The sequence below is a fragment of the Chlorocebus sabaeus genome, chromosome 7 (genome assembly GCF_047675955.1).
Source record: "Chlorocebus sabaeus isolate Y175 chromosome 7, mChlSab1.0.hap1, whole genome shotgun sequence".
Lineage (NCBI taxonomy): Eukaryota > Metazoa > Chordata > Mammalia > Primates > Cercopithecidae > Chlorocebus > Chlorocebus sabaeus.
The window spans coordinates 69,961,152-69,979,802 of record NC_132910.1 but is presented as its reverse complement, the minus strand read 5'-3'; the positions used below and the strand labels follow the sequence as shown (position 1 = coordinate 69,979,802).

The window sequence follows — 18,651 nt, the reverse complement described above, 5'->3', positions numbered from 1 at the left end:
TTATCATGGTAATTATTTACTATAGCTTCTGTTTTTTCACGGAATTTGGTCTATATCTCTGTTTTAGCATTTATCCCCATGGAATTTAAATCTTCTTACATGTCTACCATCTTCATAGATTCTGATATCCTAGTCATCTTTATGACATTTACCACACTATCTGCCACAGGATAGGAGTTGATCAGTGTATGTGGAATGAATAAAAGAATGAATTTGCGGGTATTACTATTCCCAGGACTAGCCATTTCCCTTGTCCAGTATCACAATGACACCATTATGGGTACCTTGCAGGGCTTTAAAATTCTTCACTGATTTGAAAATCACATCTTCTTGGGTATCGTTCGGATTTCAGCACATATCTGAAGCACCATGTGTGGACCTGAAGAAACAGGGTCATTCTAACTTATTTTCTTATTTTCTCTTCTAAAAATGAGTGCCTACTAATGCCCAATTCCCAGAAAACAGCTTCTGACCCACAGATTTCTTTCACAGATGTTTGCAAGGGGAGCAGTCATGTATTGAGTATAGATGATAATGAACATTTTTCCTAACTAGAATTTTTTTCAATTGACTGGGCCTTAAACTTTTTTCCTTTAACATAACTTATTGCATTGATTTTACTGCTTCATATGATTATTTTGCAATATATTACACAGAACTAGTTGTTAAAATGTAATGCATTATTAGCTTAAGATGTTGCAACATCTGAACATACTTGGGGAAATTTAGGAATATTTTTGCTACAGATGCTTTATTTTAGGCAAGAAGCATGTCCTAAAATATAGTGACTTTTGGACAGTTTATGTGTTCCTAATTGCTGTTAACTGAAGGAGAATCATTGGGCAACACAGAAACATTTAATGTTTTAATTAAATGTAAGAAAGCCATTGTAACTAATGATGGAAAATTTATTCACTGATCTTTGCAACCATAGTATAAATCTAACCCTGCTCTCAGTTTCTAGTTCTCTGCCAAAAAAGCGACATGATCTTGATTATATGCTTTTTTAGTAGAAACTTAGGCAGAGAGTCAAATCTGTTTCTGGGAACAAAAGTCTTAGTATCTTCAAATTCTGTTATCTGGAAATATTCCAGAAGTCTAATTGATGGGAAATCTCGCCCAGCCAGGCAAGGAACCAAATAAAAATTGTACATTTTGAAGAACTTTTTGTAAGCATAATCTTCCTTTTATTATTCCAAGTAGAGTTCATAATAAATATGCTGTAAACATCTTCAAATTTAATTATAATTTAAAATGTAAATGAAGTATAATGATGAGTTTGCTTAGCTATTCAGACAATGAAAAAGCTTCTTTAATTTGTACGTGTATTTTTTACACCATGCACTTGGAAAGAGGAATTACAAAATCACATTTTCCTATTCATCTTGGCTCGTCTTAATGTTGATTTTAGATAGTAAAATTAACATTTATTGAACATTTACCATGTGTCAAGCTGTAGGCTAAATTCCTTCTATGTATCGTATCATTTAGTCCTCACGGTGAACCCATGTGATGGGTACCATCATTATTTGAGGAAACGTAGGCTTAGAGACTGCGTAAGTGCCAGCTTCAGGCCATACATCCAGAAAGTAGTGGAGCCAGACTGAAAACCGTATCTGTGTGACCACAGAAGCCCTATTTTCTAATCAGTTCATTGTGTATACGTGAGCAAGTATTAACACAATCATCCTGGAGTTGCCTTGGAAAAAAAAAGGCCTCAGCTTTGTCATATAACTGAGAGTTCGTCATTAATAAGTTTATGGAATATATCTACATGGAAAGTGTACTTGAAATGTGAAGTCTCCTTCCAAGTCAGCTTTTTTTTTTTCCCCTGAACAAAAATGTAGTTTCTTCACTTAATTCACTTTGACATTACCAGATGCCTAACATGTCTAAGGTACTTGTCTGTGTGCTGTAAGGCATAACAAAATTAGCAGGATGATAAACCTGCTCTCAAGGTACTTACAATGTATAGACCTGATTAGAGATGTATATAATTTTGATATAAACTGAAATATGATAAATGTTGTAAGAATAGAATAATCGTAGTGCCATAAGAAAACAGGATTAGGAAGGCTTCATAGAGGAAGTGACATTTGAGCTGATTAAACTATGAGCCTGGACACGGTAACTAGAACAGTGAGCAGAAACAGTTTCACAAACATATTGACAATTTACTCAGATTTCTTTAGGGGCTAGGCAGACATTGTAGATGAAGTGACATGGACCAGGATAATTACAGAGTATATTCCCCCTTCCCTCAAAACACATTCAAATTCAAATATATTTTGAAACACTATGCCAAGCAAAATACTTTCCAGCCAAATTCTTGGCTTAAGCCCACTAGTCTGTGACTTCTGGACAGGGGATATTTTGGAAATGTCAGCCACTTAAATTGTTGGGAGAACGCGTATTGGGAATAATGGGAAGTAAAGCTGGGACATTGTTTTGAGACACACAGTCTATCTTTTTATTTTCCCCTGGGTCCAGCATCGTATCTTTGATTTCTTAGGTTTTTATACATGTTTGTTAAATGAGTGTCATGGTAGGTCTTGAATGTCAGGCCATTGAAGAACTTACATTAATTCAGTAGGCCATGAGAACAATTAAAGGTGAAGGTGGAGTTCTTCCATTCATTCATTCATTAACTCAGTCAACAGTTAATGAGCACTCTTTGTGGTGCCATGCTCTGTGCTAGGCTCTGAGGACTCAGTAAACTTCCTGTTCTCAGAGAAGGTAGCATTGTGATCAGTATTGAGCATCAGACAGTTTATTCTGACAGCAGTCTGTATAATGAAAGGAGATATTAGAGGCAAGGGTGCATTAGAAATTAATGTAGTTGTCCAACTAAGAGAAAATGAGGGTAGTATGATAATTCCCCAAAAAATTAAAAATAGAATTACTGGCCAGGCACAGTGGCTCATGCCTGTAATCCCAGCATTTTGGGAGGCTAAGACGGGAAGATCACGAGGTCAGGAGTTTGAGACCAGCCTGGCCAACATAGTGAAACCCCATCTCTACTAAAAATACACACATACACACACAAAAATTACCTGGGCATAGTGATGGGCACCTGTAATCCCAGCTACTTGGGATGCTGAGGCAGGAGAATCGCTTGAACCTGGGAGGTGGAGGTTGCAGTGAGCCGAGATCACACCACTGCACTCCAGCGCGGGTGACAGTGTGAGACTCCATCTGGGGGAAAAAAAAAAAAAATTGAATTACCATATGACCTAGCAGTTTCACTTCTGGGTATATACCCAAAATAATTGAAAGCAGAGTCTCAAAAAGATATTTGTATATCCGTGTTCATAGTAGCAGTATTCACAATAGCCAAAAAGGAGGAAGCAACCAGGTATCTATCGACAGAAGAATGCATAAGCAAAATGTGGTATATATGTATAATGGAATATTATTCAGCCTCAAAAAGGAAGGAAAGTCTGACCCATGCTACAACATGGATGAATGTTGAGGATGTTATACTAAGTAAAATAAGCCAGGCACAAGAAGGATAAATATGGAATGATTCTATATGAGGTATGTAGAGTAGTCAAATTCCTAGAGACAGAACATGGGATGGTGATTGCCAGGTGCTGGAGAGAGGAAACAGTGGTTGTTTAATGGGTACAGTTTCAGTTTTGCAAGCTGAAAAGCATTCTGTGATGGATGGTGGTAATGGTTGCACAGCAATGTGAGTGCACTTAATGCCACTGAACTGTACACTTGAAATGGTTAAGGTGGCAATTTTTATGTTTTCTTTGCCACAATTAAAAATAATAGAAAAAGAGAGAAATTGAGGATCTAAATTTGGCTACTGGAACTAAAAGAGCCACATGGGCCTTCACAATTAACTGGCTGTGGATGCTAAATGAGGTGGACAAGTCCATGGAGACAGAGATTTCAAGCCCAGGTTATTTTAGCTTATTGTGTTTTTTATAAGTTTCTTGTAGGAAAGACCAGTATAGTGGGAGAAATGTTGTCATAATCTCTAAAATTTTGAGTCTACAGTGCTGGCAGAACTTTTATATGGATGTGTAGTTAATTGGAATGCTGGTCTTGAGCTCAAAAGGAATCACGATGAGAGAGAATTTGAAGAGTTGCCTATATAGAGGTGCTGGTTAAAACTGAGCAAATGAACAAGATTTCTGTGATGGACGTGGGTGGGAGGAGAGAAGTTGGATAGAGTTGAGAAAATGAAAAGCAGAAGCAACAGTCAGAGAACTGGGAGAGGAAATGATGTTCCAGTGTCCTGGCAGCTAAGAGAGCCAAAGTGGTCTGGTGTGCCTAAAGTTGCAAAGAGATAGAAGAGATCTAGGATGAGAGCTGGATTTTTATTTCAAGTCACTGTAGTTTGCAGTCTGGATGGTTCAGTGACCTTAAAGAGAGCAGTTTTAGTAAGCTGGGCATGGAAAACCAGCATTTTATAGAGTATATACATGTTAAGCTTGGCTGGACAAAGCCAGCTGGATTGAATGGTTAGGGTAATAGATTAAGAAAGCTAATGATAAAACCCTGACAGTTACCTAGGTACAAGATGACAAGCTTTCAGATGGTTATGAGTATGGATGGGCCAAAACATCGTTAAAGAATCATTCTGAAACTGAAAACAATGGGACTCAGTTATTGAAGGAAAAGGAACAGCCAAATCTAATTTCACACTTTCAAGCCTTAAGTTGGCATGTAGTGATGTTATTCCCATATTGAGAAATGGGAAGAGAATGTGATTTAGAGGAATGATGAACTAATTTTGAATATTTCAAAAACCAGTTATAGTGAAGCATTTCTGTAGAAATGTGCCAATTGGAGATATGGAAAATATTCCATGAGGAATTGGTAATGCTGATAGAAGGGATTACAAGAATGGTACAGCACACTTGGGTTTGTCACAAAGAGGTTTTGGTTTAACTAATGGAAATGGCTGTTATTTTCATCCATTATATATTCTGATATAAATCAGCATAAGTCTATGCTGTGAATTAAAGTAGGTGTGAATCAGGAATGATTTGCAATAAAAATTATTCACATAGACAGCAGAGTTCCTTCATTTCTTTGTTGGTCTGATTTTGGTAAAAGTTTTCAGGATGATGATTTTTAAGTCCTATAATTTGTTTTTATTTAAAATGAAGGATTTTGTTTTAAAAAGTTATACCTAACCTTGTAGTGGATATAGAATGAATCAGTAAGATAATTTACAGACATTGTTGTCTAATTTTAAAATAATTACAATACAATTTTAGAACATTTTTGTTTATTTATTATAAAGTTAAAAATTAAGTTGGTCTAAATTCCTTATTCTGTAGTGTAGGTCACTAGAGTTGTTTGCCTGTGGCTCTCTTTTCTAAATATTTTGTAAGATGCAACTGAAGGATCACTTCCTAAAAGCTGTTTGAACACCAGCCAGTAAAGGGACCAGCAACTAAAAAACATTTTCATAGCAACTGCTTTATGTCACAGTGATTGTTTTAAACAGATAAAAGGCCTAACATTCTATGTTACCACAAATATGTAAAAAACTAGGTCAGTGCTTAAAAATATAGTACAGTTTTTAAAAGTATACAGTTATATTTTCCTAAACAATTTCATATCTTTAAAATGGAAAGAGCTGATAGAAGAAGAGAGTCTAAAATAGTGACATCCAAGTTAATGAAGTTTTATTACAGTTTCAAAAACAAACACTATTATGTGTACTCTTTTTTAGCATAATTTGTTAGTGTGCCAAACATATTTCGACCTGTAAGGCAGAGAGTTACAAGCAAGTCTGGCCATAATTCTGTACTTTCCCTTCAGCAACTGTAATAATAAAGCTTTGCAAAAGTGAACCTTCTGTGCTAGATGTCATAATAGTGTCTAATTCAATACTGACCCAAGTCATACCCTGAAAAATAAACAACTTCTTTTATCTTTTTAATAGCATCTGAAACCAGATGCTCTAGATATTCTGGAAAAATGATTTAATTCCATAGATGCTATATCCTAAATATTAAATGAAACATCTGATAACTTTCAAGAATTTCTGATGTGTATTGACATTTGATTATGCAATGTATTTACTTTATATCTATTTATGTGATGTGTTTGCTTTCCTATAGAAGAATAAGCCTCCCAGTCCACCAGCCTTTATCTTCATGATTGATGTTTCATATAGTAACATAAAGAATGGACTTGTCAAACTCATATGTGAAGAACTGAAGACCATGCTGGAAAAACTTCCAAAGTAAGGGAACTGTCATTCTTTTTACAACTTATACATTATTGCCTCATTAATTTATTGGCCAGAAGATAAGTCCTGAATGACCAATTGATATTTTTTGCTAATGAGGACATTGGGTAATTAGTCATAAATCAAACAGCACCATTGTTTTGAGTCCTTAGAAAGTTAGAGTGATCTTTTGTACAAAGCAAAGGAAACAAACTGGTAAAAAAAAAAAAAATGCTATGGTAAAAAACATTCAAAGTACATTATAAATTATGAGAAGAATCCCAACAGTGTGATGGAAAAGACTTTGGAGGTGTTACTCACTTTTCAAAGCATTGATTTTCCAGTGGAAACTAGTAGTTGCTGAGCATGGCAGAGTTCGAAGGGATGACAGGAAACTGAACTGTTGTCTTATGGCAGAGATGGTAGATTTTTAAGCAGTTTCCTTTTGCCCTTATGATAAGCTGTCCAACCCATTTGCAGCTTTACTGCCTTTGTGTCCTGTAACTTAACAGCCTGAGATGCACCACATTCCTTGCCATTGCAAGAGGGCAGCAAGGAAAGGTGGGAAACTAATTCTAATAGCTAACAGATGAACATACCCTCGACCTTAGTCAAGACTTCAGACCGTGTTTTAAAAAGGCGGTTTGGCATATTACCTGCTTTAATACGAAGAAGTAAATTAAACTGATGACAATCTTACCATAAGAAATACAGAGTTACACACATGCACAGCCCAAAACAAATTTCAGGGGAGAAAAAACAACCAGATTTGTTTTGAAAGATAAAGAGGAAAAAATGTATCTTGGCTTGAATAAAAGCTTTTAAGAGAGATATTTAGAAACTAGCAGGGAATAACTAGCACTATCCTTTTATTTTTCTGTCTTATTGCCTCTCCTAAAACTAATATCAAACATGGCTATTTTAAAATTATCTTATTATAAAAGCTAGTTGTTTAGGATGAGGAATAACATCTAGTAAGGAGATTCATGAGCAGGGAGAATGCCATCCCTCATGCGAGGAAATATGAACAGGCTGGGAAATGTTGTCTGTAACTTAGTCCCTACGTGTCCCGTCCCCTCCCTGAACATCAGCAATCTTTGTTCTGGAAAAGGATGTTTTTCTGGAGGGTGGGATGTTGGCTTCAGCCCTTAGAGCTCCATGAATCTTTGGGTCCCCACCCCTCTATATTCTTTGCACGTATGACTGGTGCTTTGGGAGATGTGAGGCTCAGATAAACGAACTCTGGACCTCCCAGGAGTAGTTTTGTTTGTATCTGTGAAGCTGAAGTCATAATATTTTCAAAGATGGTTTGGAAAAGCAGTGGGGATGTTTAAAAAACACTGAGTTAATTTCAAACTAAATTATAAAATGAAGAATGAGCTGGGAGCAAGTTGAAGATGGTGGCATAAGAAAGGCATCTGATGCCTGCAGATGTGTTTGCGACTGTAGTTTCCCTTACCCTATTCTTAAGGAAACTTGAGAAGTATGGATTTTCTACTGAATATGATATATTTTATTACAGAACTCTCTCATGGGGCTGGCTTAATCTGAATTTTGAACTTGATTAGCATGAAAGAAAACTACTCTAATTTCTGGAAATGGTCTTTCTCTCTTTTCCTTCTCTCAAATGAATCCATTATCCTAGACAGTTACTTCACCAGTCCCTTCTTCCTTATCAACGCTGGTGATATGAAGCTAATAGCCTTTGATATAAGTTATGAAATCACACTCTTTCCTTTGGTGTCATTATAACTTTATGTCCCACTGGAGCGGAGATGTGTGACTTTGTAAAGATAGGAGAAAAAAATAAAAGGATACTGTTGGTTATTCTCTGCCACTATTCTGATCTCTCTTTTAAAAGATTTTATTCAAGCCAATTACCTTTTTCTCCTTTATCTTTTAAAACAAATCTGGTTGTTTCTTATCCCCTGAAATTTATTTTGGGTTGTGCATATGTGTAACTTTGTTTTTTTAATGGTGAGATTGTCATCAATTTGATCTACTTGCCAAACAGCTTTTTGAAAAGCACAGTCAGAAGTCTTGATTAACATTTTAGGGTGTGTTAATCTATTAGGTGATCTTTTGAAAAAGGAAGGCCTCATTCTTTACTATTTAACTTTCAATTTATACCTTTGGCCTCTCAAGGTCGCCAGACTTTTCTGACTTCTCTGGAACAGGAAAGAAAAGATTTGAAATGTTTCATCTGTTATTCAGCTCAAACTCTTTAGTTAATTTGGCTTTTTTTTTTGTCTTGTCTGTCTGTTTTTAATGCTGCTGTAACTAAAATGTTCCCAGTGCTAGATCTTAAAATTTTCTGGTTCATCTAGTTACTAATGTCTTCCGTATTACTCTGTCAGGTTCATTCCATGATGGGGTAAGCATTGAGAGAAGTAATCATTGAAAAAAAGAACATCAACATATTAGTCTTTATGAAATCTCTTATATAACTTCACAAAACTTGTCTAGAATTAATATAAAGGAGAGGCTGAAAATTAGTTTTCTTCTGGATATGATTTAATAAGGCAGTGATACTGTTGAAGAAAATTTTAGGACAGTTCTGTTTCTCAAACAAATTAAAAAAAAAAATTCCCATGGAGACCAGGACTAATATTTTGCAATAATGTAGGATGTTCTGATTAGATGCTTTTAAAAAACATTAATTTCGATCTTAAGTGAACCCTGTGAATCCCAGGATACTCCTTTCCCGTCACTTGAAAATGTCCAAATCCAATGGGAAATAGTAATCTAGATTTTCCTCTGTAGATTTTCTTTTGTGTCTTTTACCTTAGTTGATTCTAAATTAACTATTAAAAGAGAATAAAAGCCCTTTGTGATTTGCTGGGATATTTTTCACCTAATGTCATAAAAAGTTTTACTGGGAAATGGGAGCTTAACTAGTGGAGTGCTGGTAAAAAAAAAAAAAAAGCTCTCAAAAAAAAATAAATAAATAAAGCCTTGATTTGTAGTGTTAGCTCAATCCATGGTGTCAGTGCTTCTAGCCAGGCTGGTTCTAAACTATCAGGGTGACATCACTAAACTGGAGTTGGGAAAAAATGTATACTATTGGGTTATCAGTTGGGGCTCTAACTTGCCATCCCAAGTCCAGTTTTTCACCATCATTATAATCATCCTCAATAAAATATCGAATTCCCCACATTGTACTCGACCCTCAGGGGACAGAAAACATAAGCTTTGGGTCCTGCCCTTTATTAGCGTGTAGTCAGGGATTCATGAAATGTTTACTAAAAGGTACCTTATGGTAAGATCCCAATGAGAATGATTTATAGGTGTTTAGAAGAGGAAATGACTTCTAATTGGTAGCATCAGGGGAGATTTCACAGAGGAGGAAGAATTTGCACTTGGTTTTGAAGAGTAAGATTCAAATGAATCGGGTGGGGGTTGGGGCAAGCATGGATGCAGTATAGCATAGTGGTTAGTTGCATAAAGTTGCACCATTTAGGATATTGAGGTGTGTGTGAGTGTCTCTGTATGTGTAGTTAGAAAGAATAGGGATTCTCATTTCTGAAAGCTTTGCAAGTGTCCAGAATATAAACAGTTTCCAAGTGCTTTTGGAAGGGATTATGAGAATCTATTTAAACTGCCCAGTGAAGAACAAATACCCTCAGTTAGTGAAGGAAATAGAGAAGAAAACAGTTCAGAGCCAGTACCTTATCAGCCTGTATTCTGTTGACATATCAAAGAAATTGGTAAGTCTGCAGCAGAATCAGCAATTTGAACTTGAGATACTTCCATCTAGATACTTCCATTTTCCTCTCCCTTGTACTCGAGTAACTCTTTAGGCCATGTAGAAAATTTAAAAGCTGGGCAAACCAGGTTCCTTTTCAAGAAAGTTGTCCTTTAATCAAAATAAATTATGCTGACATCTAACGGTCAAAGAAAGTGGCATGTATGTTTTGTGTCTTTCCCTTAACCATTGAGCACTGTATAATATTCTCCACTGAAAATTAGTAAGGGCATCAATAGTATCTAGGTGTTTTCTTTTAGAGGAGAGAAAAATAGACTGTACAATGCACTCAGCAAGCACGAAACTGAAGTTCAGACCATGAAATTCTGAATGTACTTACTATAGACTATAGACTGGAATGACAGCATTCATGCCTTTACACTTAGAATACTAAGGCCTCATTTTGGAATTCCTTAAAAAAGAAAATCTACTTTTTGTTAAAGTTTTGGAGCTTTGGAGCTTTTTAAAAGTGCTTTGCCATGACCATCATAAATGGTCACCTAATAACAATTACACTGTCATTTTATAAATGTAACTTACTTTATATATTTATACTACGTGTTTATAAGGTATATAGTTCCCCAAATCTAGCCTGTTTTTTGTTAAGATTCTCTGATGTGTAAGAAAAGAATCAGAAGAGGAGCAAGTGTTTTCTCAGTAAAAGCAGCTGTCCTCTTAGTAATATGAGTGTGGCTTCCTCATCCCTTGCTTCAAATATTCCATTTGTTCTTCTGACCTTCTGGTGACTTTTGAGAGAGCCTTGTTTATTAGGAATGTAATAAGCCTAGCTTATTCATGAAAAAAGCATTATTGTTTTCTATAGATTGAAAATAAATATGTTATAGAAATATGAACAAGTGTTTACTTGATTTTTACCTAGAATTTTGAGGATTTTTTTCCTTATCAGTTTGTTTTTGTAATAACTCCTATCCCCTATTGCCATGACTAGTATTGTTTACACCTGGTAACAGAAAGTAAGACAAAAACTTTAAACATGTCTTTATGTATTTTATAGAAGACACACTTACTGAATTTCAGATAGAAACCTCCTTTTCATCTAAATTTATAAAGCATCTCAAAAACTTTTTTTTTTTCCTTATAGGGAAGAGCAAGAAGAGATGTCTGCAATTCGAGTGGGTTTTATCACGTATAACAAAGTTCTCCATTTCTTTAATGTGAAGAGTAATCTGGCCCAGCCTCAGATGATGGTGGTGACTGATGTTGGAGAAGTCTTTGTTCCTTTGTTGGATGGTTTCCTTGTCAACTATCAAGAATCTCAATCTGTGATTCATAAGTAAATATCAAGTGTATTATAATTTAAAAGTGAATCAGGTGTTGGTCTTTAATTGCAGCGTGTTTTGATTCAATCATACATTGTTTTATCATTAGCAAGGGGGTTTTAAGACATGGATTATTGAACTCTATCATTTATGTTAAGTCCGTCTTTTTAAAATGTAGACCAGTATCTAAGAGAAAGAATTTTTTAAATACTCACATTCAACCCTATTGGTTCTTCCTCTTTTTCTGGAAAGGTATTGCAAGGGAGCTATTTCCTGTATGTGGATGAATGTATTAATGATGGTGGTCATAACTGAAGATATAGCCACTGTTCCAAGAATTTATGGTCTAAGAGATCAGTAATGCAGTGAATAGAAAAAATATCTACAAAGAGTGATTTTGTAAATGTTCCATTCAAATCATAGATTTTGGTGCCAAGCCATGCTAAGATATCATTTCCTAAGGAAAATTACCTATAGGTGTTGGTGTCAAATAAATACCATATGTGTTTAGGCTTGAAATGTCAGTGATTTAATGCTTGAAGTGTATTAAAATATGCTAAACATTTCAAACCTTTTGCTTACTCATGTCTTATAGTTTGTTGGACCAGATTCCAGACATGTTTGCAGACTCTAATGAAAATGAGACTGTCTTCGCTCCTGTCATCCAGGCTGGCATGGAAGCACTAAAGGTGAGAGGAAGCCACTTCCGATTGCTAGTAAATAAATTTTAAAAACAGAGAGACAAAAAGAAAGAAAGTTTCATTTATGAAAGAAAATACAGTCTTCATTAAAACACGTGGGTCACTAGAGGCTATTCCAAACTTCCACTCAAATCTCAGGAGGAAACGGCCAAAACCACAGATTGCCCCCAGCGTGTCCATTCCAGCACTGTTAGCATCTGAGCAACTAATTTTGCCAGGATTTCCAGTTTAGCTCCTCCCTCTGGCTTTTATATGAACTTTATATGGTCTATTTTAAAATTAGTCCAACAATATCAGATCTACCAGATTACCATATCACCCTCCACAGCCATGGAATTTTCAAACATGCCAGGCCAAGGTCTTGTGACAGTCAGTGACAGAGATGTGAATGCTGATTGCCATAAGTAGATGAGAGGTTGGCCATGTCTTCAGTTGGGAAGCTGAGCCCAAAATGACTCTTATCATTCTCATAGTAATGAAGACAGTAAACTGAAGAAGGCATAATGATTAAAAAGCACTCACTCTCGCGCCTGTAATCCCAGTACTTTGGGAGGCCGAGGTAGGTGGATCCCTGAGGTTGAGAGTTCAAGACCAGCCTGACAACATGGAGAAACCCCATCTCTACTACAAATACAAAATTAGTCATGTGTGGTGGCACATGCCTGTAATCCCAGCTACTTGGGAGGCTGAGGTGGGAGAATCACTTGAACCCGGGAGGCGGAGGTTGTGGTGAACCGAGATTGTGCCACTGTACTCCACCCTGGGCAACAAGAGCGAAACTCCATCTCAAAAAAAAAAAACCCTCACTCTAAATCATCATTATTACCTTAACACAAGAGTCAAACCACTTTGGCCATGACAGCTAGTTTCTAAAATTAATTTTAAAATGTTGTTGTTAAAGCTAAATTTAAATTAACTTTTAAAATAAACTGCTTAGTAATAACAACAATAACAGCAACGACTGTATTACAGAACTGAGTTTATGAAACACTTCCCACATAATTTTTTATCTAAATGCATAACTTGGTTCTAAGACAGTGATTCTTTTGGGTTTTTTTAATCTGCAAGAGTATTCATTTATGGGATCAAAGGCTATTGTGGGTATCACTCAAAAAGTCTCAGAATATATGTTAATTTGACATAAAATTAATAACAAATATTATATCATAAAGTAACTTGAAGATATTAGGGCTCACCTAACAGAAGCAAACAAATAATTGGTTGGTCTTCAGAAAGAAGGGAATTTGTTTTTTTCCACATTACTACAAACAAGTATCTTCTGTTTCAGTTTGAAAGGGTTGTTTTTTTTGTTGTTCTCTCCTCCAGTAAGTTATCTAGAAATGCATATGTAAATGTTCCTGTACACAATAAGTCATACATCACCATACAAGTCTTTCTACTCTGAGAAGTTAGGACTGGAAATAATATTACGTTCGTGGATTTGTGTGTGAAAGGAAGGATGAGTAGATATTCATTAGCTACTATTTCACCAATTAAGAGAGCATAGTAAAGTAGAATTGTACAGCCCAGGCTGCCAGAGGATCTGAATGTAGAGTCCCAGCTCAACCCCATATTTAATTTCTAAAAGGGAGCAATGCTGTCTTACAACAATGGTTTTCACACTGGCAGTCCACAAGAGGTCTAGAGGCTGCTTGACAGCTTACAAGGAAAAATATATAAAGCAAATTGTGTACATGCATTCTATGTATCTGAAATTTGATACTAATTATGATACATTATGAAAAGCACTATGTTCTTAATAGCCATGTTCTCCAAGGTTGCTCTTGCAGTCCAACAACTGCAGCAATCAGTATAGTCAGCTATCAGCCAGTTTACTAGAGTCCAGCTCTTTTCAGCCGATGTGATGTTTCTTCATATCTTTTGCATCTTATTTTTTGTCATATCTGCAATTTTATTGTTATAGTAATGTATATTTTTACCTTGACATTTAAAAATGAGAAGAAACATATCTGAATATATAACAACTCATGATAACTTCATAAATACAAAGTTAATGAGTAGTATAATAGTGTTCTTACAAAGTAGAATGAACTATCTTTATAAAAGGTACGTAACTCTTTTTTTTTTTTTTTTTTTTTTTTTTTTTGAGACGGAGTCTTGCTCTGTCGCCCAGGCTGGAGTGCAGTGGCCAGATCTCGGCTCACTGCAAGCTCCGCCTCTCGGGTTCATGCCATTCTCCTGCCTCAGCCTCCCGAGTAGCTGGGACTACAGGCACCCGCCACCTCGCCCGGCTAGTTTTTTGTAATATTTAGTAGAGACGGGGTTTCACCGTGTTAAGGAACTACCTTTACAAAGTGACGCTGTTGGACGTAATGTCAATGGCAGTTACTACCGTCCGTGCTGGCAAAGTAAACATTGTTCTCTCCAGTGCCAGTTTCATGCAGAGGCTGCGTGATGCTCCACTGCTGTTCCTGCCCCGAGGCTGCTCACAGTGTGCTGGGAGAGATGTAACTCTGTAATACAAAACGTAATGTTCGTTGGTTATATTTTTTTTAATGGGGGTGGGAGAAGGGCAAAGAGTAACTTTGGAAAGCCCAGGACTGTGGCTAGTCAGCCAATTACCTCAGGATATTTTGCCCGGAATACCAGAGATGAGAGTCTCATCCCCTGTGCACAGGGAGTAGAAATAGAAAGAACATAAAGTGAAAGCTTTCTTATTGTGTATTCAAGTGAAAACATCTCAGAACTGTACTCCCCTATTTGAATTATAGCTTTATTTTCTATCAGCTAGATGCCAAGTAAAATCTATATATAATCAGGAGTAGTAAACTTCTTGAAGCAAACAGAGTAGACAAAAACTGCTAATTTGTCATGAAGATAAACAGCAACTGTTTGGAAAGTTCTTATGTGTCTTTTCAAAAAGTCCTTGAAATATCCAGCTGAAGGCTTCAGTGTACTCTTTTCCGTTGTAAATGCTTCCATATCCACAGCATCTTGTACTCATAGCACTTTTTTCCCCCACATAGTCTTTCAAAATCTGCATTTATTTCAAAATCTGACCTTCATAACTCAACTATACATGAATTGCTGGCATTGTCGTTTCACTTGGCCAAAGAGCCGTTTTCTGAGTTAGCTATTATTTCCACCATAATGTTGGGGGTAAGATTTGGCCCCCCCCACAAAGAAAAAAAGAAGAAGAAAAAAATGGAAGGAAAATGACCTTTAGTGGTTATGCTTAAAATACATGACGAGTTGGGGGGAATTTATCTTTAAATTCTCCACAATACATACTAAATGTGATTGCAGGGGAATGCATCACAAACAATGCTCCTTGCACAATGGTTTATGCAGCACCATAGAATGGAAAGTGGTAGTCTCAATGGGGGTTGGAGAAACACAAAATCAAGGTCCTTCCTTTTCAGGGAGCCCTTGATCTACAAGAGAAGACAGTAGAATACTTAAAGTTGTGATACAAATGCCTTTAATTAATTCTAGAATAGTCTTTTCTATAAAGAAGAGCAGATGGAGATAATAAGCTCTGTCGAGGGTGTTAATAACATGTCTCTTAGAGGAAAGGGTGTCAGAGCTGAATTTCAAACTATGAGTTCTCCAAGCCAGCTTCTCTCAACCTATTTTCTGCCATGGTAAGAATGATATGTGGCATTCATTAATTCTGTATGAGTCGCTCCTATAGGCAGAGTCAGGCTTTGGTAAAAACAAATTTTTGTAGGGAATAAAACATTTAACACATAGGAGCTTTATCTTTTATTAATTTGCTACTTATAAAAGACTATATAGTGGTGTGTTTATGAAATTATGGATCTAAAATTAACCATTTTATAAGGAAAAAATAAATATGACTTTTTTAAACAATATAGAGCTTTTTTCCTAGTGGGCCCTGATTTTTTTTTTCCCTCAGAGTTTTACTATAGGTAATTTTTTTTTTTTTTTTTTGGAGACAGAGTCTCTTTCTGTCACTCAGGCTGAAGTGCAGTGGCGTGATCTCAGCTCACTGCAACCTCCGCCTCCCAGGTTCAAGCGATTCTCCTGCCTCAGCCTCCCAAGTAGCTGGGACTACAGATGTCCGCCCCACGCCCGGCTAATTTTTTGTATTTTTAGTAGAGACGGGGTTTCACTGTGTTAGCCAGGATGGTCTCGATCTCCTGACCTCGTGATCTGCCAGCCTGGGCCTCCCAAAGTGCTGGGATTACAGATGTGAGCCACCATGCCCAGCCTACTGTGGGTAATATTAACAAGATAATCAAGTATGTTTAATTATGATTAATACCGTGTACTGGATGATAGAATTATCCCAACAGTATTTTGTATAGTTTAATGTATTGCCTGTGTCGTGGGATAACTGAGAATTAGAGAAGTTAAGTAATTTGTCCAATGTCATTCAGATAACAAAATAGCTGATTCTGATCGTGGCAGGTGGGACCCATGTTCTTTACTGCTGTAGTATAAAATGGCAATATTAATATGAGTAGAGAATATCTAAATGAATATTATTTTTGACAGTGAATGCCTTACAGGAATTGGGTAGGCCAGGCAAGAAAAGTTGAGGAGAAGGTAGATTTGTTTAAAGCTTTATACCCTCTTTGATATTTCAATTTTTTTAAAAAGTATTTTTATAATAATAAAAGCTGCAGGCCTGGGCATGGTGGCTCATGCCTGTAATCCCAGCCCTCTGGGAGGCCGAGGTGGGCAGATCACCTGAGGTTGGGAGTTCAAGACCAACCTGACCAACATAGAGAAACCCCATCTCTACTAAAAATACAAAATTAGCCAGGCATGGTGGCACTTGTCTGTAATCCCAGTTTTTCGGGAGGCTGAGGCAGAAGAATCACTTGAACCCAGGAGGCAGAGGTTGTGGTGAGCCAAGATCACACCATTGCATTCCAGCCTGGGCAACAAGAGTGAAACTTCATCTCAAACAAACACACAAAAGCTACAGAAATGATAAATTCACAGTCATAGAATTTCAGAGTTTTCAACGTGCTTAACATTTTATAATCAATATTATTGTAAATTTTACTCTGATTTGGTCATTGGAGCTAATGTGTCTTTACTGGCCAAAAGCTTGCTAGTCTCTTTGTCCTATACAGTATATATACCTGTAGATTCATACATGTGCTTCTTCATTTCTCCGTATGTTCTTATTAATGCTGCATCTATCAGTAATTTTCAGTAAAAGATACATGCAACAATAAGATCAAAGCACACACATTTTTGCTCACTACTGGCCATAGCAGAGACAAGACAGCAGGCCCCAGGTTACACCCCTTCTCAGTGTGTCAGCTGGGTCTTCACCTCTCTGACCCACTCCACAGAGCTTAGAATGTCACTCACTGAGAGAGACACTGGGATTCTGACCTTGAATTCTGACCTTGAATTCTCGCTCTTTGTTTTTAAGAGAGCTATTCACAAACCTAAGTACCTTATTATTAGTAGCACTTACTGCACATCTTGCAACTGTGCCTTTGCAAATAACAGCTGCAGGCAGAGAGCTGGAGAAATGGATTCCAGGCCAAGGGAACAGAATGTGCACAGATATGGAGGTGTGTAAAGCATGTGGTGTATCCCAGGAAAGCAAGAAGCTTGTGTGGCTAAAACTTCCAGTGCAAGCAGATGTCAGGGGTAAGGACATGTTGGAAATAAGACTGGAAAGATAGATTCAGACTCAACTTCAAAGGGCCTTTAAAGCTATCATATACTGGTTGTGTGACCTGGGGCAAATTGGATGAGTCTCAGTTTTCCTATTCTTAAAATGCAAACAATAGTACCTGCTGAACAAGGTTGTGGGTGTTAAAGAAAATACGTGTGAAGAGCCTGGCACAGAGCTGCATGCAGTAAATGTTGGTAGCAGCTCATCTCACTGTTTCTCACCCTTCCTGCTCCCACCCAGATAAAGGACTGTGGACATTATCCTGTACTAGAAAGCCTTCAGGATTCCTTTCCCCCTTCCCCTTCCTCTTCCCCTTTCCTTTCCCCTCCCTCCCTCCCTCCCTCCCTCCCTTCCTTCCTTCTTTCCTTCTTTCCTTCCTTTGTTTGAGACAGGATCTTGCTCTGTCACCTAGGCTGGAGTGCAGTGGCACGATCATAGCTTACTGCAGCCTCAAACTCCTAGGCTTAAGCAATCTTCTCACCTCAGCCTCCTGAGTAGCTGAGACTACAAGAATGCACCACCATGCTCAGCTAATCTTTTTATTTTTGTAGAGACCAGAGTCTCACTATGTTGCCTGGGCTGGTCTCAAACTCCTGGGTTCATGGAGTCCTTCAGCATTGACCTCCCAAGGTGTTGGGATTACAAGCATGAGCTACTTTGCTCAGCTCTTCAGGATTCACAAGGATAAAAGCCACATATCTGATCAGAGCCATTGTCTCCACTTCAGAGGCAGTGCTCTGGAGCAGTGTGCAGTGTGGTTTGGTGAAAGGCAGGGGTTGGAAGGACAATATATTGAATCATACTTAATTCCAGGAAATGTTGCTTAGTAGGTTACTTCTTAGCTCCTTAAATGAGATTTTAAATCTTGATTCTTAATGCTGACTCGACTGTCATGGAGCTTGACTCTTCTTTTTGTTGCTTCCTAGAGCCTGCAGGTATATAATCTTGATCCCACACTTTTCCTTTTGGCATCCTGCCTCATAGCTGGTTCCTGGTGTCTACTGTTGCCACACCACCACTACGTTCTTATGCATTCTTCCTCAAAATACCACTGTAGCTTTAATCCGTGTTTACTGAAGATTTGAAATAAGAGCTTC

The 18,651-nt window shown here is 37.2% G+C and overlaps 1 protein-coding gene across 3 annotated transcripts in view; it reads left to right on the top strand.

Annotated features, from left to right (window-relative positions):
- The window catches only part of SEC24D (SEC24 homolog D, COPII coat complex component), a 110,267-nt gene that overhangs the window by 68,718 nt on the left and 22,898 nt on the right, over nucleotides 1-18,651 (top strand). For all 3 annotated transcript variants that reach the window (XM_007999656.3, XM_007999654.3, XM_007999657.3), the window contains exons 11-13: nucleotides 6,090-6,214; nucleotides 11,047-11,238; nucleotides 11,820-11,913. In XM_007999656.3, coding sequence (XP_007997847.3) covers nucleotides 6,090-6,214; nucleotides 11,047-11,238; nucleotides 11,820-11,913 — 411 coding nt within the window. The remainder of the gene's footprint in view (nucleotides 1-6,089; nucleotides 6,215-11,046; nucleotides 11,239-11,819; nucleotides 11,914-18,651) is intronic.